General features: G+C 47.9%; 2 protein-coding genes across 3 annotated transcripts in view; one reads left to right on the top strand and one right to left on the bottom strand.

The window, feature by feature from the left end:
- Window positions 1-2239, top strand: part of NSUN5 (NOP2/Sun RNA methyltransferase 5) — an 8937-nt gene extending 6698 nt beyond the window's left edge. The window contains 6 exon segments of the mRNA XM_047779848.1: window positions 259-397; window positions 483-598; window positions 978-1156; window positions 1361-1571; window positions 1668-1808; window positions 1884-2239. Coding sequence (XP_047635804.1) covers window positions 259-397; window positions 483-598; window positions 978-1156; window positions 1361-1571; window positions 1668-1808; window positions 1884-1998 — 901 coding nt within the window. The 3' untranslated portion in view covers window positions 1999-2239.
- On the bottom strand, window positions 2233-25156 carry POM121C (POM121 transmembrane nucleoporin C). 2 transcript variants are annotated; one of them, XM_047779841.1, is made up of 13 exons: window positions 24555-25156; window positions 23165-23380; window positions 22697-22855; window positions 20553-20633; window positions 18306-18477; window positions 10667-10758; window positions 9957-10030; window positions 9395-9519; window positions 9178-9280; window positions 8550-8726; window positions 5986-7647; window positions 4788-4910; window positions 2233-4429 (listed from the first exon to the last, which is right to left on the bottom strand). In XM_047779841.1, the coding sequence occupies exons 1-13, from the start codon at window positions 25124-25126 to the stop codon at window positions 4332-4334; spliced, it is 3654 nt and encodes a 1217-aa protein (XP_047635797.1). In that variant the 5' UTR covers window positions 25127-25156; the 3' UTR covers window positions 2233-4331. The 2 variants fall into 2 exon arrangements, with proteins under 2 accessions (XP_047635797.1, XP_047635798.1); XM_047779842.1 differs by lacking the exon at window positions 23165-23380.

The raw sequence follows: 25156 nt of genomic DNA, 5'->3' as shown, positions 1-25156 counted from the left end.
TCCTTAACCCACTGAGCGAGGCCAGGGATCGAACCCACGACCTCGTGGTTCCTAGTCGGATTCGTTCCTGCTGCGCCACGATGGGAACTCCAAGAACCCCATTCTCTTTAACTGCTGCCTCTGTCTTATCACCTTGTCACTTATTCATAACATTTATTGCCTAAATAAGCAGTTAGATGACATGTGAGATGTCTGACCTGGTGCCTGGCCCAGAGGGATTCAGAAAATGTGGAATGAAGGGTTCTTATTCCCTGGCAGCCTCGAGGACATAAGGGCCCTCAAAGGGAAGTGTTTTCTTCTGGATCCCTTGCTGCCAGAGCTGCTTGTGTTTCCAGCCCAAACAGATCTGCATGAACATCCACTGTACCAAGCTGGTCACCTCATCCTCCAAGACAAGGTCGGGAAGGTGTGTGGAAAGGGGAGGAGCGGTGGGGAGTGACGGGCCTGGGGCCTCCTTCACCCGCTCTGCTCCGCTCCCCCAGGCCAGCTGTCTCCCAGCCGTGCTGCTGGCTCCTCCCCCGGGTTCCCATGTCATTGACGCATGCGCTGCCCCAGGCAATAAGACCAGTCACTTGGCTGCTCTTCTCAAGAACCAAGGGTGAGTGCTGTAGTCATACAGGGGAGTGGGGTGGGGTCTGAGCCTCCACCTTGTAAGAACGAAGAGGCACTCTTGTTCTAGTAGGTCACGAAGGCTGAAAAGGGGGCCTTTCCCTCAAACATGTCCTTCTGGACTGAGGGCAGGTCACCACACTTCCCAGTGGGTTGCAGGTGTGAGATGTGAATTCCTTTGCCCTTGGGGCAGAGTGCCCGGGCCTGTTATTTCTCACCACTGACTCCTCAAAAATATTAATTTAGAATTTAAAGACGTTTACGTACTTTCTGTGTGTCTTAAACGACGTGTCACCATGTGTCAGAGCCGTGGGCTCCCACGTGTTCCGTGAATTCCCAGTTCACCTCAGCTCTGCCCTCCTCCCTAGGAAGATCTTTGCCTTTGACCTGGATGCCAAGCGGCTGGCGTCTATGGCCACCCTGCTGGCCCGAGCTGGGGTGTCTTGCTGCGAGCTGGCCGAGCAGGACTTCCTGGCGGTCGCACCCACAGACCAGCGTTATCGTCAGGTCCAGTATATCTTGCTGGATCCTTCGTGCAGTGGCTCTGGTGAGACGGGGGGCGGGGGGCGGGGGGAAGCACGGCCAAAGGCCCTCACAGATCGAGAGTAGCCTTAGCGCAGGAGGGCTGGCAGTGCCTTTTGGCCTTGGGTGTAGTTCTGAGTCTGATGACCGTGGCCCCGCACGGGTGTGCTGGCCTGTATGTAGGGGATTCGTGTGCTCATGGAGAGTGTGAGAAAAGTGCTCTCCCTAGGGATGCTGACCAGACGGCTGGAGGAGCCCGGGGCCGGCGCCCCGAGCCAGGAGCGCCTGCGGGCGCTGGCGGGCTTCCAGCAGCGGGCCCTGAGCCACGCGCTCACGTTCCCTGCCCTGCGGCGCCTCGTCTACTCCACGTGCTCCCTCTGCCAGGAGGAGAATGAAGATGTGGTGCAAGCTGCCCTGCAGCAGAGCCCAGGAGCCTTCAGGTAGTGGGCAGGAGCCTTCAGGTAGTGGGCGTCTGGCAGGGTCTCGGGGAGGGGCTGCCCTTTTACCCCGAAGCCTGTCACGTTTCCTCCCCACAGGCTGGCTCCCGTCCTCCCCTCCTGGCCGCATCGAGGCCTCGGCACGTTTCCAGGTGCTGAACACTGCCTCCGGGCCTCCCCTGACACCACGCTCACCGGTGGCTTCTTCATCGCTGTGCTTGAACGGGTAGAGGTGCCAAGGTAAGCGAGTAGGGGGCCCACTCGGAAGATGCTGGGAGACTGGGGCGCATCTAACTCCTGTGCTTTTGCTCCTAGTGCCGTCTCACAGGCTGAAGCATCCACCCCAGAACTGACGTCCAGCCCAGGCCCAAGGAGGAAGAGACGGCGGCAAAGGGCAGCGGCCACTCCCAGCACACAGCCTGGCACGTAGCCGGGGCTCAGAGCCTGGACTGCTCAGGTCCTCCTCCCAGCTCCGTCTCCGGCCCTCAGTGCCGGGCAGCGGGCTTGTGTGGAAAGGGTCTTTCCATGGCTGTAGGAATTAAACGGGCGAGCCTGCTCCTCCAGCCGGGGAGGGTGGCCCTCCCTCGGGCTGTGCCGCTGCCGCTGCGCTGTGTTCTTGCTGGGAGGCACTGCTGCCCACGGAAATAAAAGGCAGGACATGGTCTACGATAGATCACAGTTTTTTATTCTTATGACATAAGCAAGGAGAAAAACCTCACATTCATACTAAAAATTCCAACTAGACTCACAGGAATTCAGTCTTCACTCGTGATGGAAAGTCCCAGCCTCCCGTCGCTGTCCAGTGCACGTCCACACCCGCACGCACGCACTCACACTCAGGCCGCACCAGGCCGCCTGCTTCGGGGGGTTCCTGGACCAACGGTCCTGCTCGTGGAACCGAGGTAAACGAGCTCCGCGCGCGCGCGCACCAGCCTAAGGGGTCTACCTTCGGGAAGGTATAGGCAGGAGCCTCACTTCCAGACCCGTGCCCCGCCCTGCCCCGCCCGTGGCTCGAGGTTCGGGTCCCTCTGCAGCTGCACACACAGCGGTGAGTAGTGGAGCTCTCCCTGGGGGCGCAGTCCCCTGCCAGCGCCAGCGGACGTTCACCCTCAGTCACAAAGGGGAGGGGGACTAGTTACAGCTACATCACATTTATAAAATAAGAATTACATTTTCTGTTTCCAGAAGGAGCTCCAGTCCCTTGGAAGAGCTGCCTGGGACAGCACGTGAGCCTCTTCTTCACACAGGCATAACTTAACTATACAGCTAATTTCTAGTCAATAGCATTTATACTTAACCACCTCAATGAACCAAGCTTGAAGGAATTTAAAAGGCAATTTAGCTTAAATACAAAAATAAATTTTTTATTTTGTTAAAAAATGTTTAAATATTTTTTTCTTTTAATTTAGACACACGCATTCATACTTCTCCCAAAGAGGATGGGCGTGGCAGCAAGGCTCCTGGGCCTGGAGTATGTGGTTTGGGAACAAAGGAAGAAGAAAGGAAGGGGTGGGGAGTGAGATACACTCTTAAAATGTGGTTTATAATTTAGGTCCTCTAACTCACACTACGGGTGACCCAGCCTACAGTCAGGTTAGGCAGGTGGGGAAAGAAACAGAGGGAAGAGGCCTTTGCTTCTCCTCGGCCCCATCCTCCTAGGCTGCCAGCCCTTAAAGTCAAAACACCATTTGAAAATTCAAGACTCGGCACTTGTAGCCATCAAGCGGTGCTACTTTCCACATTCAATTAGCGAGGCCCCAGAAACTTGAGAAACAGTTAAGTCCGGCACTACCAACATGCCGCCACTCATACAATTCAATTCTTCCTCCAAACTCGATTCAAAGAGCAACAGACATGAGCATCAGACAAAGGAACACAGGACAAGGCTTTAAACATACGATCCCGGAGAGGCAGATAAGCCCAGGGAGGCCAACGGGGAAGGTGAGCGAGGAGGCAGCTGAAAGCGGCGGCGGGCATCCTGCCTGTTCCAAGATCTTCCCTCTCCCGGAGTGAGGTGTCACCCCTGGATCTGCCAGGCTAACAGTCTTGAGCCACCAAGCTTTTGGGGGCCAAACTGGCAGAGAGGGTTGGAGATGAAACAGAGGCTTGAACCTGGCAGGAGCAGCACCCACTGGGGTCTCCAAGGCAAAGCTAGATTCAGGATCATTTTAAAAGGAACTGATCCTGCAAGGAGTCAGTGAGGGACGAAGCAGCAAGAATGGGGGAACCGAGTCCTCTAATGGGACAAGAGGGGAAGAAGCACTTTTTATAGCCAAGCCAAGCAAGGTAAAGCTATAGGGATAAGCTGCTTCCCCCAATCCCATCAAATGCGTATCAGGGATGCAAGTGGTGCGGGCTCTACCTGCCACCCTCCAGCAGAGGTGGCTCTCAGGGAATCGGCGGGAAGGGAGGCACCTGACGAAGCTTATACACTACACGAGCGTCAGGGAGGGAAGAGGGCGATATGTACAGGTGGTGTGTTCATTCTCTCCAGCCTCACCAGTGGAACTGTTCAAGTAAGGTCACAGGCTTCCGCCCTGCCGCGTCCTTCCTGCCTCCCCCTCTCCCCAGAGGCCTGGGGCTTCTGCTTCCTGGAAGAGAGGGATGGGCCCCTGCAGCCGCCACTCCCGCCCCGGTGGCTGAGGCCAGACTGGTTCGGGGTGGCTCTGCTTTATGGAACTAGAAGACGAGAGGCTCCTTCTGGCAGGTGCCGAGGTCCAGATGTGGGTGGGGGTGGGACGGGGTGGGGGGAAGGGCCGGGGGCTACTTCTTGCGAGTGTGCTGCCTCCGGGCCTGTAGCCGTTGCCGAGCCCCCGGGGGCTTGGATCCCGCACCAATGGAAAAGGAAGGGGCCGAAGATCCTGGAAAGAGTCAACAAGGTCTCATCAGGGCAGCTGCCGCCGGGCAGCAGAGCTCTTGAGACCGAGGGTGCCAGAAAAGGCCTTTCGGAGCTCTCGCAACCCTCTGAGGGAGGGGCGATTGAAGGTGCAAACCCCCAAGACGACAGGCAGTCCGGGAGCAAGGCCTGGGAAGGCGCCTGGACCTGGCTCCCAGCGGTCTGGGGAATGCTGCCGAGACGGGTCCTGGCCGAGCTCTGCTGCCCAGCTCCAGACCCGGGTTGTGCTGATTCCCTCGGAGCTGAACCGCCAGCCCTCCCCACCCCCTCTTTGGAGAGGCGACAAGCAGGTCACACGGGCAACGGGGAGACGGGCCGCTTACCGAAAGGTCCGACTCCAACAAAGCCCTGGGTGGGTGTTGAGGATGCCCCAAAGGAGAGGCTGCTGCCTGATGTGCCCACCCCAGGGGCAGGGGCGTTCTGGCCAAAGTTGGGCGTGGAGGTGCCTAGGGTGAAGAGACAGCAGACAACTGGAGGCCAGGCCGCTGGGCACAGGGCCCTGAGCCTTGCCGGGAGGTCTGCCACTGGACCCCCCACCGCAGGAAACCGTACAGAGAAGCAGGGCTTCCTGCGCTGCAGGGGTGAGCCGCCCAGCCTAACAGCCGAGAGGCAGTGGAGACCGCCCCGTGGGGTTGCCTTCTGGCCCCTCGGCCGCTGCGCCCGCCCCCCCCCCACTTGCCCTGCAGGGCCCACCCCCGCCCCTCAGCACCCAGCTGGCGCCCCGGTGTTTCCTGACCCCGCTGCAGGACCTCCAGCGCACCCACTGCCCCTCCCCGCTTGAGGGAACAGGGTGGCTTTACCAACTACCGCTTGCTTAGTGGCCATCTCAGAACAGCGCTGCGGGGACAGGGGGCAGTGCGGCGCGGCCTCACTCCGCACTCACCACCACAGCCGTGCAGCCTCCCCGAGAGCCTCCCACCCGCTCCTCCCACTCCTGTGCCCGCTCCAAGGCAACTGCTTCAGGAGGCTCCGCTCGGCCGCACTCCGCCCTGACCCACTCCTCGAGCCCGTCTCTCAGGCTGCGCGACCAAGAGCCGCTCAGGGTCCAAGGTCCCGATCCTCCACCTTCCACATGGCGACGAAGACGCCTCACTCTTCTTCAAATTCTACACCGATTTGCCTTAGTCCTTAAAATCCACACACTTACCCTTCAACTGTCTGCCTCTCGACCTCATTTTATGCCACTTCCCCAACTTTTAAGCCTCCAGCCACACCGGGCTCCCTCTGTTCCTGAGCCCGCCAGGCTGTCCCCACCTCTGGGGCTCTGCACTAGCGTCTCCCGCGTCTCTAGTGCTGTCTCACACCCTCCCCATCCGCACCCAAACCCTTCTCGCCACCAAGTCTCAGAAGTGAAATGCGTTACTTTTTCAGAAAGGCATCCCCCCGCAGTCATTCATCATGTTTTATCAAGACATCTCCTGCTACCCGACATGATACTTACACATCTAACGGCCATTGCTTCACTACCACACAGTAAACAGTAGACACTGCCCAGCAGACCGAGTCAGGTTCTGATCTTACCTCCAAACACAGGTTTGCTGTCCGGTGTGCTGGCCACATTGAAGGCAAAGGACGTGTTCTGGCTGGGCACGCCCAGGCTGTTCTGGCTCAAGCCTCCCCCAAAAGGGGTCGTGCTGCCAGCAGGCCCACTCTGTCCTGCTCCGAAGCTGAAGCCTCCGGAGGCAGAGCTGGTGCCTGGTGTAGCCACACTGATGCCAAAGCCTCCACTGCCCGCTGGGGCTGCAGATCCCCCAAATGTGAAGGGAGATGGCGTCGTGCTGCCAAACACAGAGCTACTGGTCCCACTGCTGGTGGTCTGGGTTGCAGCTCCAAAGCCAGAGGTGGTGGCTGCACCAAAGGAGAAAATGGCTGTGGTGCTGCCAAAGGCTGGCTGGGTGCTGGCAGCGGTGCCGAAGCCAGAGGCTGTGGCTTTCAGGCCGCCGAAAGCGGACTGTGTGGTGCTGCCAAAGGTCGGCTGGACTGGGGCTGGGGCTGGCGCTGGCGTAGCAGTCGGGGCGGAGGCTGCAGAGTTTCCAAATGTGAAGGAGCTGCCAAAGGTGGGGACAAGGGTTGGCTTGGCAGCCCCCTGCTGCTGCCCATCAGTGGCTCCGAAGCTGGGCTGCGGGTTGGCTCCTGGGTATGATGGGAGGGAGGGCTTGGCACTTGAGCCAAAGGGAATGTTGAATGCCGGGGTGGTGGTGCTACTGAATGTCAGTGTGGGCTGGCTGGTGGTGGCCGGGGCGGAGGCTGGAAGGGTGCTGCCAAAACCACTAAAGCCAGTGGTGCTGCTGCTGGCAGCTGTCTGAGCAGCACTGGGAAGGGACGGGCCAAAGGTGGTGACTGCTGTTGAAGTAGGCATGGCAGGAGGCTTGCCAAACTGGAATATGGAGCCCATAGCTGGGGTGAAGCTGGCACCAGAGGCAGGGGGAGTCCCAAAGAGGAAGAGCTGGGAGGTGGAAGCAGTGGTGCTAGTCACGCTGCTTGGGGTGCTGGTCACGCTGCTCACACAGAAGCTGAACGTGGGCTTCAGAGCAGAGTCTGTGGAGGTGCTGGCTGTGGTCACAGAAGCCACTGCAGGAGTGGCACTGGCCTGGCCGGTGAAGAGAGGGGTGCTCGTAGTAGTGGCTGGAGGAGCTGTTTGCTTGAAGGAGAAGGGGGTTATTGTGGGCACAGATGCAGGTGGCCCCATGGGGCTAAAGACAGGTTTGAAAGTGAGGGATGGGCTGCTGGTAGTCGTGGGGAGGGCTGAGCTGGAAGATGCTGTGGCTGTGACCTTGGAAGGGCTAGAGGGCAAGGGGCCTTCACTCTCGCTTTCGGGAGGGGGTGGGAAAACGGGACTGAACATGGGAGATGCTGAAGACACGGCAGGAGCTGCAGAGGCAGGAGGGTTGGCAATGGGGGTGCTCAGCATTCCAAAAGGAATGTTCTGCTTGGGGGTGGGGGATGGGGCGGACGGGGCCTGGGATTTGGCAGATGTCTCAGCCTGAGGGGCCGGAGATGACTTGGTGGTGTCAGTGACTGGTCCGGGGGAAGAAGCGGGGGTCAGTCCCAAGAAAGTGGCTGTAGGTTTGGAGTCTGAGGAGGTGCCCGGAAGAGGCCCTGACTGTGAAGAGCCAAGAGGGGCCAGAGGGCTGGGTGTCTTCGGAGGTGAATGGGCCACAGTGGTTGCCATGCCAGCAGATTCTGGGAAGAAAAGGAGAGAAAGTGAACTTGGAATAACTCAGATGTGGGGGTGTGCAACGCTGAGCTCAGTGCCAAGTATTCAACAGTCAACTGTGAGGACTTAGTCTGCGTCACGGCCCTTCAGCTGCTCATTCCTGAACATCGAGGATGTGTTCACACCTTCCACCCTTCCCAGCTCATGAGAAAGACAGACGGGGATGACACTCGGCCTCGTTGGGGGTTAAATGTGTAGAAACTAAGACAAATCCAATCACCTGAACTCAAGTCCGGTCAATAACCCAGGTCCACCTTACTCTCTAACAGAGACGCGCTCTATCCGCCGACCAGGCGCTAAGTACAGAACACATAACCCCGAATGAGCTGGCCTCTGCCGGGAGCCCTGGGGGAGGCCGAACAGCTGACACATCCTGGAGTGCCACAGAGCGCAGTAAAGGAGGGCGCACACACGCAGTGCCCGGAGGCCACGCGGCTGCAGCAGTCGGCAGACCCTTGAAAACCGAGAGCAAAAGCAACTGCTATTCCCTCATGTCTGTGGTCTAGCAAGCATGTGACAAGACATCTTAACCACGTGATCCCTTCACCTCAGGGACACCTCATAAAGTGAGCAATATTCTCATTTTACAGATGACGACAACAAGGCTCAGAGCAGCGAAAGAACTGCGTTTCCCATCAAGAGCCATGTGAGTGCCCCAACGAAGCGCCATCCCCAAACCTCAAGTGCTGCAGCCCCTCTTCCCTGAATTTCCTGACTGCAGCCTTCTGAAGCTCGTATGCTTGCACCAGCTCAGGTTTGGGAGGCCAGAATGGGCTCGCCCTCTGCAACCATTTCTACCAAGTGACAGGCATGGGGCTTTTACTTCCCCCCAAGCGAAGGCTGATGTCTCCACAGCTCGCTCTCTCACCAGGGAGGGATGGTAGGCCTGGGGAGTTCTGCATCTTCTTCAAGCTCTCCAACAGTGGGTTAGCGCTTGGGGCTGGGAGGGAGGTTGTGGGGACAGCAGTCCCAGCAGCAGGCAGGGTAAAAGTGAAGGAAGGCTGACTGGTAGGTGGGCTCTCGGGGACAGAGGTCGAGGCAGTATCTACGGAAGAAAAGATTTTATCATGAGCACAGGGATATTCAGGGTCTCAGTATAAGTCATTTAGAAATGTGTCCCCTGGAGTTCCTGCCGTGGCTCAGCAGAAACGAACCCAACCAGTATCCATGAGGATGCGGGTTCGATCCCTGGCCCTGCTTTTGCTCAGTGGGTTAAGGATCCCGCATTGCCGTGAGCTGTGGTGTAGGTCATAGATGCGGCTCAGATCTGGCGTTGCTGTGGCTCTGGCGTAGGACGGCAGCTGCTGCTCCAATTAGACGCCTAGCCTGGGAACCTCCACATGCCGCAGGTACGGCCCTAAAAAGACAAACAAGAGAAAGCTTCTCCTGAATCCCAGTGCTCACTGTTCTCCAGATTTCACACTGAGGACCCAAATGGATTTCCCATCCGAGAAACAAACCCTCTCTGGAGTGTGAATCTGATCTATATTCCTCACCAGTCTTATCCTCCAAGATCTTGTTGAACCATTGTAACGAAGCTTTCTTTTCCAAGTCTAAGTCTTCAGCAGTGATTGAATAACCAAGCTGGGGAGGTGGAGGCTACCAAAGAGAAAAAGAAGTCAAGTCCATCGGAAGAAACTGGAAAGCTGCCGTATTTAGCCTTCCTAAGACAGAGCTGAGCTGGGCGGCAGAGGTAGACAGACAAGACCATACCAAGGTCAGCTGGTCCCCTCGCCGGGACGGCAGCAGCTGAACCTTTCGTTTCCGCTGCCCTGAGCTGCCAGGTGTCGATGGGGAATTCCATGAGTTCTGTTTCTTCCATGTGGTTGTATCTGCAACTAAAGAAAGAAATATGGACTTGTTTTCTGCCTCCTTTCTGCCAGAAATGGATAGGTTTGTCTATCCCCTGGTTTTAGCATTGAACGTTCACTGCTATCTCTGACAGACTCTACCTTTCACGATGTGGGCGCTTGGACGGTGTCTGCAAGATTATCTCTAATAGTCGAGAGGATGTAAAGGGAGAACTGCTCCAAATGCATGGATACAACTGTACACTGGACACAACTTACCTGGCCTGCTCACAGACACCTCACCCTGAGCTAATCTGCAGCTGCTGTCACCACGTCATGCTGGATTTGTAAACGTCACCCTGCTCCCTTACACGACTATAAACCGCTAAAGGACAGGAACTCCCACCTCTGTTCCCAGCAGGTCTCTGACACGGCAACGCTCAACACTTACGCCACCAAAAGCTGCTCCCGGGCACGCCACTTACCCTTCTCTCCCTGGGACTCCTTGTCTGTTACCAATGGCGTGGAAGAGCTAGAATGATGAGAAAGTTCCTCTTCTCTGTAGGAGGGAAAGACAGAATTAAGTTTAGAAAGGCTTGCTGACGAAAAGTACAGGATAACGTCTGGGACCTGCTTACCTGCCAACTGGACACAGTCCAGAATAACCAGGATAGATTTAAGATCTCAGGAGGCCAGGACAAAAATAAGAGAAAATGCCCACAGAAATGAAGGGAGGCAGTTCATGGAAGCCAAGAAAAACCTTCGTCTTAAAATAAGCACAAATCAATCATCTTCCAAATCTTACTTACAACCCACCAAGTTCCTCAAAGCTCTGCTCACAGGTCTGACCCCCAACAGAGTGATGTTCAACTTGACTGCAGGTACTAGAGGGTCAGCGGGAGTCGAGAACATGCAGCCTGCCGACATCATCCGCTCTGTTCACTCTGTCCTGCGAGGCCTCTACCCCTGCACCCCAGTCACTCACACTGCAGTGTGGCGAGGAGCGCCAGGGCCTCTACAGCCAGCACGGGAGAACGGTGAGAGATGAGAGCGGTTGAGGTGGGCACTTTGCTCTCCTCTAAATGTTAGTTTCTTTGATCCTCCAAATCAGAGTTGCAGAAAGCCTAAGAGCCAAGTAAATGTCCCTCCTCTTCTGACCTTTCATGAAGCCACACAGCAAATAACAATGGATTACCTTATTTTCTTTGCTGGCCTCTCTGGAGTCTGGGAGCGGGATGAAGCGGGGCTGGAGAAGGGAGATGAACTAGGACCACTCCTCTTCCACAGCTAAAAGTCAAACAGAAGTAACATGACTGACCCCCGTGGACAGTTTCTCATCTCATCTTCAAAGTGACTCTGTGGCTCTATTCTACACTGCATAAAACATCTCCTTTTAAGTAACTAAAGAAGTATTTATTTGTGGAGAAAGGCTCCTGAAAAGGTCAGTGGCCAACATAATTATAGGAGAAAAATTCTGAAAAAGTCATGGAATGCTAACTAATAGATGTAGAAGGAATGAAGGTACTTTTGGGCTGTCACATTCCGGAACAGTTTAGAGCTATGATGTGCAGGCAAGTCTGCTCTTGTCTATGGATACAAGTAAGTTAAGAAACTGTCGTAATGAAGAGAAGCCAGTAAACTAATTTAGTTTTGCTCTCACTGAATTTTCAGTTTTACTTTATTACCTTTAAAAAATATACTATCAAGACATTTACCACTTTTGCAACATTAGCAGTAGTTTGTAGGATAATTATCCATACATCTTCCTGTCACAAAGTGGAGTCCCCAGCGAGCAAAGAAAGTCTGTTTCCATCTCTGCCTCCCTCGGTAGAGGGGCCGGGCTACCAGCAAAGTAACTGCAAAAGAGCAAGCACTCTGCAAAGAGTTTCACTGTCTTTGGCCTATTTTCAAAGACGTTAAGACATTTTTCCTACTGAGACGCTTCTAGTGATTTCTTACTCAGCAAAGGTGCATTATATAAGCACAAATGGGGAAATAACAATGTTTAGTAAAATTTTCTATACGGAAAAAAACAAATTTAAATCAAAGACAGGTGGTAAAACAGTAGAACAGTTCCCTAAGACTAAAAAATCAGGAAACCCAAGGCTCAGAATGAGCTTGAGAAAAAAGTTGAAATCACTAACACTTTTTTTTTTTATATTATACTCAGGTAAATGACAAAGAAGGTCAGCCATTTGAAAAAACAATGACTGCTTAGGCCTCATATCCTGCATTTTCAACAAAGTGCCAAAGGTGATCCTAGCCTTCAAAACAGAAGGGCTGTCATCTCCATTGACTACTGAGTATGACTGCAGCACACATTTCTTTCAAGAAGCTTCAACGTAAAAATCTTTATATTACTCTCATCTCTCCTTCCAAAGACTTCCTCGTTATCCTAATAATTTAAAATAACTGATATGTGGACCACTTCAAAGGTAATTATGATCAAAACAGAAAGTAGTGATGCACTGTGCTATTTGTTCTAGCAATTTTACTTCCAAGAATCTATCATAATTCAAATATCACACATGAACAGGCAGCTAGCAACTACTTACAGACAGATTCTTTTTCAGATTCTTTCCCCTAACAGGATATTACAAGATACTGAATAAGGACTAGGTTGTTTTAGATCAACCTCACTGTGGAGGACAAACAGAAAATGCTGAGGAAAATATGAAACACATCTGTTGGGAAGCTATGGAGAGCTACTAAGGCAGTGAGACACTGTGGCGACAGGCAGAGAGGAGCAGCAATGTGACCGCCCGGTCTGAAAGTAAAAGCTGCAGTTGAGAGGCTGAGAAAAGCTTCGGGCAGTCCCATCAGGCTGGGGAGACACACACGGGACAGAATTCAGTGGTTTCCAAAGGAGAAGGGCCCTAACGCGCACCGCTGGCTTTCAGCTGGAATTCCAAAGGCTGTGCAGTAGGGTACCGGGCAAGTCGGAGAGACACTAGCCCTCACAAGAACTGGCAACCAATTCAGAATCAAGTCAATTCCAACTGTACAGAGGTCATCTGCCCTACCCCAGAGGCAAAAAATGACCTCTCTGGAGGAAGATACTATGACTCAGAGCTTCCAGTCACTGTTAGAGCCTCCGACCTTCACCTATGTCTGCTAAAAAAGCAAAACAACAAAAAAACCTCAAGTATATAGATTATTCAATAATAACTGAGAAGAGTTCCCATCATGGCTCATTGGTTAATGAACCTAAATAGCGTCCATGAGGACGAAGGTTTGATCCCTGGCCTGGCTCAGGGGGTTAAGGATCCAGTGTTGCTGTGAACTGCGGTGAAGGTCGCAGACGTGGCTCAGATCCCGAGTTGCTGTGGCTGCGGTGTAGACCAATGGCTACAGCTCTGATTCGACCCCTAGCCTGGGAAACGCCACATGCCACCAGTGTGGCCCTAAAAAGCAAAATAAATAAATAAATAAATAAATAAATAAATAATAAAAAAGATGCAGAAAAACCACATATGCTATGCTATGATTTTTGTAAAACAGACCAGAAGCCTGTGTATTATCTGTCTGCATACACAATAGGAATGTTTACAATAGGTACCAATGAGACGAAGACTGAGAGAGCCAGGACAGGAATTTCTACTTAACAGTCATCCATACTTAATTTTTTTTTTTTTTGATATTAGGAAAGGTAATATTGTAGTATATATTACAAATCCCAACGCGTATACAGTAAAAGGCTTCCACGCTATCTGAATAGTTATTACCGATTTCTAATATATCCTGTGAGAATTATCCTATGCACATCAAAAGATTAAAGAAAGCAGCATCATGAATAGAGGACACTATACACACAGTTCTGCACCATGCTTTTTAAATACATTTTGAGGTTATTCACATTAGTTGCCTATTAAACTACCTTATTCATTTTGTTACACAGTACTTTAACTTATGGAAATAATCGGAGTTATTCAACCAGCCTTCTAAGAAGGTATACACATTGTTTCCAAGCTTCTGCTATTAAAAACTGCTACAATCATCATCCTTGTACATGTCTATGTGTAGGATTAATTCCTAAAAGTACACCTGCTGGATCAAAGGGTATGTACATCTCCAATGCTGACCACCACCACCGCATGGCCCTCGAGGAAAAGAGTACCATCTGATGTTCCCACCAGCACTGCATGAGAAGCCTGTTTTAGCAAACATTTATTTTTATGCTTTCTACTCTACATTTTAATCTAGTTCATTTAGAATGTTTCTCTAATATATGAAAAGCTGCTCAAACTCAATCATAAGAGACACAAATTAAATACTACTCATCTGTCAAATTATAAAAATCCAAAGCTAGCACAACCTGTTTGTTAGACAGAAATTAGAGAAATGATCACTCATACAAAGCCAACAGAAATGCGAAATGGAAAATACTCTAACAAAGGGAATTCAATGTATAGCAAAATTACACATGCATTTAAGCTTTATCCCAGGAATCTATTAAGAACCCATCACAGAAGTATAATGGCTAAAAGTATGAAATGACATATGAAATAAAGTATTATTTGCAGCACTATCTACAACAGCAGAAGACTGAAACAACCAAATGTTTATCAATAGCAGACAAAAGTAACAATATAGCTGTTAAAAAGAAAAAAAATGATGAATTTCTATATATATAACTGCTGTGGAGGCTCAAATCTAACCTAAATGCTAGAAAATAGGGGGTTACAAAGACACTGATTTGCATGAGTTTGGGGAAAAAACAGTGGATGGATGGAGTATTAAAAATGATGAGGGAGTTCCCGTCGTGGCGCAGTGGTTAACGAATCCGACTAGGAACCATGAGGTTGTGGGTTTGATCCTTGCCCTTGCTCAGTGGGTTAACGATCTGGTGTTGCCGTGAGCTGTGGTGTAGGTTGCAGACGAGGCTGGGATCCCGCGTTACTGTGGCTCTGGCGTAGGCCGGTGGCTACGGCTCCAATTAGACCCCTAGCCTGGGAACCTCCATATGCTGAGGGAGCTGCCCAAGAAATGGCAAAAAGACAGAAAAAAAAAAAAATGATGAGGAGGGTCTGAGATGGAAACTGGACTTCTCTGAGTGTATCTTTTTTTATTAGATGTTCTTTGCAGAAGAATATAAGTATTTTACAAAGTTAAAAACAAACTGCAGTTGATCCTTGAAAAACAAGGGTCTGAACTGTACTTATATGGCAGATTTTTTTCAATAAATATGTACTATGGAAGCACAGGATTCCTGGTTGGTTGAATCTGCAGATAGGGAATCATGACTACAGAGGATACATGTCCAATCGTGAAGTTAGACATGAATTTTCGACTGTGTGGGGGTTGGTGCCATACTGTTCAAGGCTCATCTGTGTATCAAGAAGAAAACCACAGAAATTCTTAAAACAATGAATAAATGAACCTTACTGTATACCAAGACGGTGGTGTAACCAACTGAAAACAATTAGTTCATATCACTTAAAACACATTATTTTGATTGCATATTCCCAGTATCCACAAAGAAATGTATACTAATGAGAAAATGAACCACAAATAATTCTTAAGCTGATTTCATAAGTCTTACTGTTAATAATATTGATATGGTTATTCTAAACTTTGTGTACTAAGAGCAATCAAATTAATTAGGTGCCAACATTTTTGTAAGAATACAATCCTAAAGCTGTATTTGAAATATTAGTATGAACTAATGACAGAGTCCTTTTTCTGGAGGACATGTTATCTCAACTCTACTAAAATCCAGATTATAGTCTCTAAATATCATTTCCAACTGAAAGAAACCAAGGCTACTTAAAGAAATAGCCAACTTCAGTTTGGACTGGAAATACACAAGATGGATTTTTTGGAGAGGGAGGAGAAAAAAAAAGCAATGACATTATCTATCAAAGACTACTGGTTCCATGGAGTTCCTGTCATGGCTCAGAGGAAACGAATCTGACTAGCATCTGATCCCTGGTCTCGCTTGGTTTAAGGATCTGCCGTTGCCATGAGCTGTGGTGTAGATTGCAGACGTGGCTTGGATCCTGTGTTGCTGTGGCTGTGGTATAGGCCAGTGGCTACAGCTCCGACTGGACCCCTAGCCTGGGAACCTCCATATGCTGTAGGTGTGGCCCTAAAAAAAAAATTTAAAAAACTTTAAAAAACCCCAAAAACAAAAAGACTACTGGTGCCAAATTAAAAGGATACAGGAGTCGATTTGAAAAGGCTCCTACTGGCCAAAGTTGGAGAAGTTAGCACATAGAAAAGAACAATAATAATGTACTGAAGGTCATGAAATGTTTATAAAAATACAGAAGTTCATAAAGGTAATAATAGCAAAAACCTTATTGGCCACCTTTGGAGTTAGCTATGGCATCAATGCCTGCTTAGCCTGTTATTCCTATAGGCAGGGCATGTTCCTCCATGTAAAATTTCAGTTAATAAATGCAGAGGGAATAAGAGAGTTATAATATCACCATTTTGCAACCTACTAAAACAATGCACCCAGGCAAAGATGATAAGTGGGGTTGTTAAAATCATCAGACGAAAAACTCACAGGGAAACAGAGTTCCCGTCGTGGCTCAGTGGTTAACGAACTGGATTAGGACCCATGAGGACGCAGGTTTGATCCCTGGCCTCGCTCAGTGGGTTAACGATCCGGCATTGCCGTGAGCTGTGGTGTAGGTCACAGACACGGCTTGGATCCTGTGTTGCTATGGCTGTGGCTATAGCTCAGATTTGACCCCTAGCCTGGGAACCTCCATATGCCACAGGTGTAGGCCTAAAAAGACAAAAAAGAAAAAAAACTCACAGGGAAATGGAAATGAAAAGATCATAGTGACAATAACCCAGTGATCAATATTAGTACCAGGTGCTCCTGATGTGATGCAATTTGAAGTACACAGTACCAACTATGCAGTACGCTGCCAAATTAATTAAATTTGAATCAAATCAAGCTCGGGACTCAACTACCCATTTATAGGGAACAGAGGAAAGTGAGTACAAGTTGAAAAGACACCATGACAATGCAAACTTAAACCAGAATCTGGGAAATCCTAAAGAACAAAAAGAGTAGTAATACTATCACAGATTAAAAGAGCCAAAGAAATATATGAACCAAATGTAATGAATTGATTTTGGGTCCCTGATTCAAATAAAGTAACTGTAATGACAGTTTGAGGTAATAAGAGCAATTTGAATATGGAGTGCTACTAACGTTAAAAAAAAAAAAGTTAAAAAATATACTGAAGTGTCTATAGTTGAAATGATGCATATGTAATTTACTTTAAAAAATAAGAGCAGAAACATACAGGGCAGGAGGAGAGGCGGTTGATGGAACATGACTGACAAGATGCTATTAATTATTAAAGCTACATAGAAGTTCATTATGATATTTCTTTTTGTGTACATTTGAAATTGATATAAAGAGTCTTAAAATAGGGGTGAGTGCATTTTAATAGGCCTATTGTGATGATTAAATGAGGAAATGTATGTGAAAGGCTAAGTGAGCAGAGGGCCTAGCACAGAATAAATAAGCACTCAAATAAAATGTTATGATTTTATCCTCTATGCATTCCTAGGATTGCCCTGGCTTGGGCCTGCATCTTTCCTTTGTTCCACTCTAAGGGGCTTCTGGATTAAATTTTTCTCTTCTTCAAAACCTTCCTCTTCACATGCTTTATCTTCCTAGCTATTATATTTTGGGTATCCACTTATTAACAGGCACTGTAATGGGTACTTTTCAAATACTGCCCTCAGTCTTTGCAGTAAGCCTTTAGAAATGAGAGAGTTTAAGTGATTTACTGCCCAATGTCCCAGAGCAATTATAAAGCATCAGAACCAAGATGTGGAACCCACATCCATCAGGTGGCAGAGTCTGCTCTATTCCCTAGGTTATATTACATCCTCTTTCTAAAAAAAAAGAATCATGACCACATCTTACTTTAAAAACTTTCATTAGGAGTTCCTGTCGTGGCGCAGCGGAAATGAATCTGACTAGGAACCATGAGGTTGAGGGTTCAATCCCTGGCCTTGATCCATGGGTTAAGGGTCTGGCATTGCCATAAACTGTGGTGTAGGTCACAGACGCAGCTCGGATCTGGCATTGCTGTGGTTGTGGTGCAGGCCTGCAGCTACAGCTCTGATTAGACCCCTAGCCTGCGAACCTCCATATGCTGCAGGTGCGGCCCTAAAAAAGACCAAAAAAAAAAAAACAACCCAAAACAAAACAAAAAAACCTTTTATTAAATTCTCAATGCCTATAGGATAAGTTTCTTTTATGATCCAATGCAATCTAGACTCAATCTACCTTTTGACGAGTTCCCATCATGGCTCAGCGGAAACGAATCTGACTAGTATCCATGAGGACCCAGGTTCAATCCCTGGCCTTGTTCTGTGGGTTAAGGATCTAGTGTTGCCTTGAGCTGTGGTGTAGGTGCATATGTGGCTTGGATCTGGTGTTGCTGTGACTGTGGCATGGGCCAGCGGCCACAGCTCTGATTTGACCCCTAGCCTGGGAACTTCCACATGCTGAAGGTGTGGCCCTAAAAAGATAAAAAAAAATACTAAAATAATAATATCTACTTTTTGATTAAATTACTATTTACTTGAATAAATTAGTATTTATTGAATTATTCGTCTTTTGCCCACTTATTTGCAATAACGGCTCTGTTTTATATTAGGTTTCCACATGCGACTGCTTCACTTTTGGGGCTCACTATTCTGTTCCACTGACCTTTGGTTATTACTCAGGGTTTGTATCTTCTGTTAGCTTAGAGGTAATCCCAATATCTGACAGATAGAAGGTGGGCAGTAAACACTGGCTGATTAATTGACTAATGCTTAGAACCCATTTCTCCAACAGCACAAGGAAAATGTACCTGAGAGAGACCTCGAGTAGAACTGTAAGAACTGGTAATGGCATTGCGGCTGGAGCTGGGGATGCCGCCTGTGTATGTGCTTGTCAAGGAGCTCAGAGAAGAGGTGCGCGATCTCTTATTTAAGTGGTCATCTGAGCTCTGGGAATTGAGACCTCTCTTCAGAGACCCAGGCCTAATAAAAAGGGAAAAAGATAGTTAGATGCATTATTGAAAACAGTCTTCTTCTCTTTTCTTAATCTTCTTCAGCTGTACTGGCTGCATAGGGAATTTCCTGGGCCAGGGATCAAAGCCAAGCTGCAGCTGCAACCTACACCACAGCTACATCAATGCTGGATCCCTATCCCATGGCACCACAGCAGGAACGTCTCAAGGCATTCTTTTAAGGCTTCACCATGGACACAAAATCTTTCTTATAGACAATAAAAAAGAATAATGCTCTTAATTCTATTATTAACAATTTGGCTAAACTTATCTGACAGTCTGGAAGGGAAAATAACATATTTTAAAAATCAAACGATTCCACTGATACAGTATTCTGGAAAATGCACACTAATCTGCGGTGACAGAAAACAGGATCAGTGGATGCCTGGGGATGGGGCAGGATGGAGGGAGGTATTACTAAGGGGCACAGAAAGTTCTGGAAGTGATGTTTATATCATCTTGGCTGTAGTGATGGTTTCACAAGTGTATGCATGTCAAAACTTATCAAACTGTACACTTTATTTTCTCTTTTTGTTCTTTTTAGGACTATATGTCATGGCATATGGTGGTTCCCACGCTAGGGGTCCAATCAGAGATGCAGCCAATGGCCTACACCACAGCCACAGCAACTTGGGATCCGAGTGGCATGTGTGACCTACACCACAGCTCATGACAATGATGGATTCTTAACCCACCGAGCAAGGCCAGGGATCAAACCTGAATTCTTACGGATAATACTAGTCGGATTTGTTTCTGCTGAGCTACGACGGGAACACCAAATTGGACTAAACAAGCAATTTATTATTATTTTTAAAAAATTACTTATTTACTTTTGTCTTTTTGTCCTTTTAGGGCCGCACCTGCAGCATATGGAGGTTCCCAGGCTAGAAGTCTAATTGGAGCTGTAGCCACCGGCCTACGCCAGAGCCACAGCAACACGGGATCCGAGCTGTGTCTGTGACCTACACAATGATGGATCCTTAACCCACTGAGCAAGGCCAGGGATCGAACCCACAACCTCATGGTTCCTAGTTGGATTTGTTTCTGCTGCTCCATGACGGGAACTCCAATTATTATTATACATCAATTATATCTCAATAAAACTGTTTAAAAAATCAGAGTTAATAGGAACCAACCATTTTTTCTAAGCTTCCAAGTGAAGCAGAATTCCCTACACATCTTTTCCATAGAATAGTTTATCCAACCTGTTATGATACCCAACCATGGACAAGTTTACTCTTAAACTGGATGAAAGTGTATTTCCTCTCACCCATGGATACTATTTGGAGCCAAAGTAAGCGGGCTGTTTTTCTTCTTTCATGTCAGAGTCTTTTAGTTTTTTTGAGACTATTATCCAAATTTCCTTTACTTCCCTCGAGATTTTCCCCGTCTGGCCTAGTATTTATACAAATTCAAAACTGCATTACCCACCACCACCACCCCATCAGATCTTAGCTGCTTCAATTGGAATAACTTTCAGTTGGCGTACATCCACTCTCATAGTACAGCACACAGAACCAAACGCACTCCGTGGACAATCCGAGTAGAACTAAGGAAAGCAGGACTACCGCTTACCAGCCTCATCTGAATCTTGTTCTTCTACCAGCATAGACTTGGAACACATTAGCTTTTGCAGCAGCCATGTCACATTGCTGACTCAAATTAAGCTTAAGTCACCCCAGGCTTTACACACATATTTCTGAGGCACTTTCCCTCTCATCTGATTCTTCCTCAAATGTATTTAAACCCAAATACAGCCGTAACATACTATCCGCTGCACAAACCTTGTGATCTTTCTGTTTATATATAGTTGTTATAAACCCTCTTCACCTTAGTGTGTTTTACTCATATTAATTAAAAAATGTTAAAAGGAATTAGAAGATAGCTATTGTGCCAAGTTACTCAAAATGTTCCTCTCTGATTTCAAAGATTTGAATCTTAGCTTAATAAAGCAATGCAAAAAGCAAGGAAGAAAATCTACAGGACAATAAACGATAAGGCCCTTTCCCCAAACAGTCTGTATCTCATCCAGGGATTCCCACTTACTTAGGCACAAAAGAGGCAGGGACTCCATTGGCCACCAGCGGCTCAAATGCTGAATGTCCACTCCCACTGCTGTCGTGGCGCCTATGACAAATCAAAAACTCTCAATTAAATGAAGTTACTTTTTTCCCCTTAAATCATATTCCCATATTCTTGGGATCTTATTTCTATGGATCATAGGTTCCATGCTTGACAAGGAAAAGGATATTTCAATTTCAAAGATTCCAAACAGTAAATTTATGTTAAGATTGGGTATTTGGCTGGGCAATAAAGAAAGTATGAAAATACTTCCAAGACCTTCTGAACTATTCAGGTGTATTAATTATCTGCTAACTTCTCCAAAGCAACAGAATCACAAATTTAACATCCTTCCACCCCCAAATTAAAAACAAAAACAACACTTTAGCGATCACCCCACACGTTGTATAGTGTTCTACAGGTTAATATGGCAAGTCTGTTAAAGAAAAGCTTCACATGTATCACATACAAGGGCCTATGCATGGGACACATAATCACTGCTTATTCCAATAATGGGAAAGACAACACAGAACCCTGTTACAGGCTCCCTAGGGTCAAGAAAATTTACTGCCCCAGAGAATATGAGAAACCTACCAGAACCATAAAATATTATTTCTTCTCCCACCTCCATACTTCCCCACCCCCACCACTTCTGCTTAGGAAGTGGACATCAGCTCAAATTGCTTACCTGTGAATCGTATCTCTAGTCATCATTACCTGATCTTCCTGCTACATCAATACACGTGCACTGATGAACAGTTCCCTACTCCATTTTGTCATTTAAGCTATCAAAGCTGATGAATTTTGAATCTGTAGGATATGAACATTCTGGTCTAGGTAAGGAGGCTAATGATTTTAAGTGTGGGGTCCGGTGTCTTCTCACAGAGCATTTTTTTTGCTCATCTTATATATAAAGAAGCCCCCTTCTCATTACCTTCTGTTATATCACTGCTTTTATCTCTATATACTTATAATCTATAATTACCTTTTAAATTGCATTTTTTTTTAAATTTGGTTTCTCTCCTTCAAGTAAGTATCAAGAGGACTTTGTCTCTCTCTCTCTTTTTTTTGTCTTTCTAGGGCCGCTCCCATGGCACATAGGAGGTTCCCAGGCTAGGGGTTAAATTGGAGCTGTACCCGCTGGATGACACCAGAGCCACAGCAACGAAGGATCTGAGCCATGCCTGCGACCTACACCACAGCTCACGGCAATGCTGGATCCTTAACTCACTGAGCGAGGCCAGGGATCAAACCTGCATCCTCGTGGATGCTAGTTGGGTTCATTAACTGCTGAGCCACACTGGGAACTCTAGGACTTTGTCTTATTTAAAGCTCTCTCAGCTCTACCTGGAATAGGCTCTGGCACATAGAGGCATTCAATTTATTGAATTCAAAAATGACTGAAATCCTTAACTGATGAAAGCCACAAGCAATTATGCATCCCAATTAGTGATTTCTATCTCCTCTCTTCCTTCTTTTTTTTTGGTTACGGAAGTTCCCAAGCCAAGAACCAAACCTGCACCACAACAGCAACCCAAGCCTCTTCAGTGAAAATGCTGGATCCTTAACCCCCTGCATCACAAGGGAATTTCCTATCTCCTCTCTTTCTATACTTAGGAAACAGACTGTTTACTCCATTCTCACGAAGTTATCCAAAGCCAAATAATGAAATTGGTTTTACTTTCATTACTGTTAAATCTACCATACTCTAGTTTTCACTTTTCTTTGCCAAACATTCCCCTCGGCACAATCACAACACTGAAACTGGTGGTTATCCAAATAATTAACCAACACAGGATTGTGAAGAAAAGACTTTAAGCATTCCCTTCAAAAATAAAATGTAACAACTCTTTATCAAAAGTATGAGTCTAACATAGCTAACAGCTGTTAGCTTATCCCTAGTACTTATGACAAAGATGTATTACACCATTTATCCAACATGTTACCTCAGGGAATGAACAGCATTAAAGTCCTTGTTCCCAAGCTCGTCCAAGAAAGCCAAAGAAGAGGACCTATGACGGGTCACAAACTGGACAAGGCCTCTATATATTTTGTAGAGTGATCTATAACTCAGCAAATCCTGGGAGCTAAAGTAAGAGGCCTGTTTATTACTCTGCTGGGCCTGTTACCTTCTTTTATTTTCCTGGCCATCAGCAAATATTTGGTCTTCTTCCTCCACTGTCCTTTTCTTCCTCTCTTTGAGGGCACTCAGCACAGTCTCCTTCGCACATGGGTCTGGGGCACTAGTTGATGGTGAGGACAGTGTTGAGCTGATAACCTGCTCTGGTCTACAATGAAAGACAAAATTCTAACATTAAGATATTTTAATTACCAAGCCAAACAGCAGAGACTTCAATTAGTGGACATCAGAAGCCAACCAACAAGCAAAAGTATAATTCATACATTCACAGAAATTACTCTTAGCAATTAAAGCTACAGCCTAAGGCAAACTAAATAAAAAGATGATTGAACTACTAGAACTTGAGATTTCTCATTCAAATCTGCAGCCACTTCCTCTTCTCCTTTGTCAAAGGAATAACCACAGAATAATAAAGTGGATACAAACAGGAGTCTATTCTTCCAATGACAGTACTCACAGAGGGGAACGAATCAATTTGCTATCCGGGGGAGCAATCCTCACTGTCACTGGGCTGCACACCATTTTGGAATTGCGAGCGGATAGCACAGTCTTCTTGTGGCAACCATTCCAGCACACGGTGGGAAGTACCCCCAGCAAGGAATATTGGGCCTGCTGGATTGGATATCTTCTTCGAGGTGTTATTACAAACCGATGTGATAAAGTCCCACAATCCCTGTGAGGATGGGAGATACCAAATAAGCTTAAAGGAAGGTCAGAAAATTGAAATGACTGAAAAACCACGTGGTTTCAGATATGTCACAGAGAGCTTAAATCTGTTCCCAAGCAACACACAGTATTTTTTGGCAACTTTCCTCATTTCATCTAAAGGCAGAAAGTGACAGCTGCTTAACAGCTGTCCCTACAATGGACTTCAACAATTTGAGAGGGAAACTGAAAACCTTGTCCACACAAGTAAACTACAACGGAAGAAAAGTGTGTGTTAGGGAAAAACTTTTCAAGAATGCTTCAATCTTTTCAATTTTTTATGCTAAGTTATTGGTATCATACCCCCCAAATGTATACATTTTTAACACAAAAATCATCTTCTCAACTAAGTCTACTTTTTCTTTTTGTCTTTTTTTTTTAAGGGTCCCACCCAAGACATACAGAGGTTCCCAGGCTAGGGGCTGAAACCGAGCTGCCAGGCCACGCCACAGCAACACAGGTTCAGAGCCAGATCGGAGCCATGTCTTCAATCTACACCACAGCTCACAGCAATGCCAGATCCTTAACTCATTGAGCGAGGTCAGGGATCGAACCTGCATCCTTATGGATACCAGCTGGGTTTGTTAACCTCTGAGCCATGACAGGAACTCCTAAGTGTACTTTTCAAGAATCTAGTATTTTCACCAAATTTTTGTATTCTCTTGAATTATTCAGCTATTTAGACTAAATGAAATCATCTTCACGTATCAAGTTTTATCAGAGTTTTTTCCTAGGAACAGCTCTTTGAGCTTGGCTAACCACAGAATTTCTCTTAGTGATCCAAAAAAACAAAAACCAAAAAACCTAACAAAACATATGATTACACTCGAAAGATAAAGCTATCTCCCCCAGAAGAAGGAATATTTATTTAATGGTTCATCCAGTACTCTACTAAATCTATACTGTATGAAAATTCCGTTTTAAGAACTGGAAAGAAAGGAACAGCTGTGGCATCACACCTCATTCCAAAGGGTAAAGGGGGCGAGCAGGAGACGGCTGACAAACATTAAAGTGTTTAAGAGGACAAAACGACACAGAATCCACTTTGACTTAATGAAAAAGAAAATCGGCTTTAAAAGTCAAGTCCTCAATTCAGTCTGTCGATAGAGAGCAGGGTGTGGGGAAGATCAGGGTCATCTTACCGGTGGGAAGGCCTCCTAGAGGGTCGGAGAAGAGGAGTGGGGAGGGAGGGGTGAGTATGAACGCGGTGGGGATGGGCTGATAGAGCTGGCGCCGCGGTGCGGGCAGGTGGGCGGCGGCCGGGCCTCTCCCGCACGTCCCTGGCCTCCGGGGTGGAGGCGGGCTGCGGGGGGCCGGGCTTGCCCAGGTAACTGCCCATGAGGAGCAGTTCAGCGGGGTCAGGTCCTTCGAGTAAGCTCCGCGGCTCTAGAAGATTTCCGTTTACTGCCGACTTGGCCGGGGGCGAGGCGAGCAGTGTTCGCTGACGGCGCGCGTTCCGAACGAGCGAGGAGAAGGCGCGCGAACTTCGGGGCTCGCGGCTCAGTCCCCACCAGGCCGCGGTAGCCCCCACAGCTAGCCAGGCCAGCGCAGCCGCCGCCGGCACCAGGTACAGCACGAGGCCGAGCAGCGACAGCCCGAGCAGCGCCGCCCCTGCCGGCCCTCCGCAGCCCCAGCCCCGAGCCCGACCGTCCCTGACACTCGCTATCAGCCGCCGCCGGTCGCCTCTTCCAGCCGCCGCAGCTGCCGGAGACATCGCGGCTCCGCGCCGCGGAGAAGACTTAAA

Source organism: Phacochoerus africanus, chromosome 5, assembly GCF_016906955.1.
Source record: "Phacochoerus africanus isolate WHEZ1 chromosome 5, ROS_Pafr_v1, whole genome shotgun sequence".
Taxonomy (NCBI): domain Eukaryota; kingdom Metazoa; phylum Chordata; class Mammalia; order Artiodactyla; family Suidae; genus Phacochoerus; species Phacochoerus africanus.
The sequence above is the reverse complement of the archived record's forward strand: the minus strand, read 5'-3'. Positions and strand labels throughout refer to the sequence as shown.

Excerpts from the sequence above, each read along its gene's own strand:
- POM121C (XM_047779841.1), bottom strand. The coding sequence starts at position 25,126 with ATGTCTCCGGCAGCTGCGGCGGCTGGAAGAGGCGACCGGCGGCGGCTG. Across the intron at positions 20,634-22,696 it reads GGCCAGGAAAATAAAAGAAG|GCGCCACGACAGCAGTGGGA; the intron begins GTAACAGGCCCA and ends GATTTGTCATAG. Across the intron at positions 9,281-9,394 it reads GAGGGGACCAGCTGACCTTG|CCTCCACCTCCCCAGCTTGG; the intron begins GTATGGTCTTGT and ends TCTCTTTGGTAG.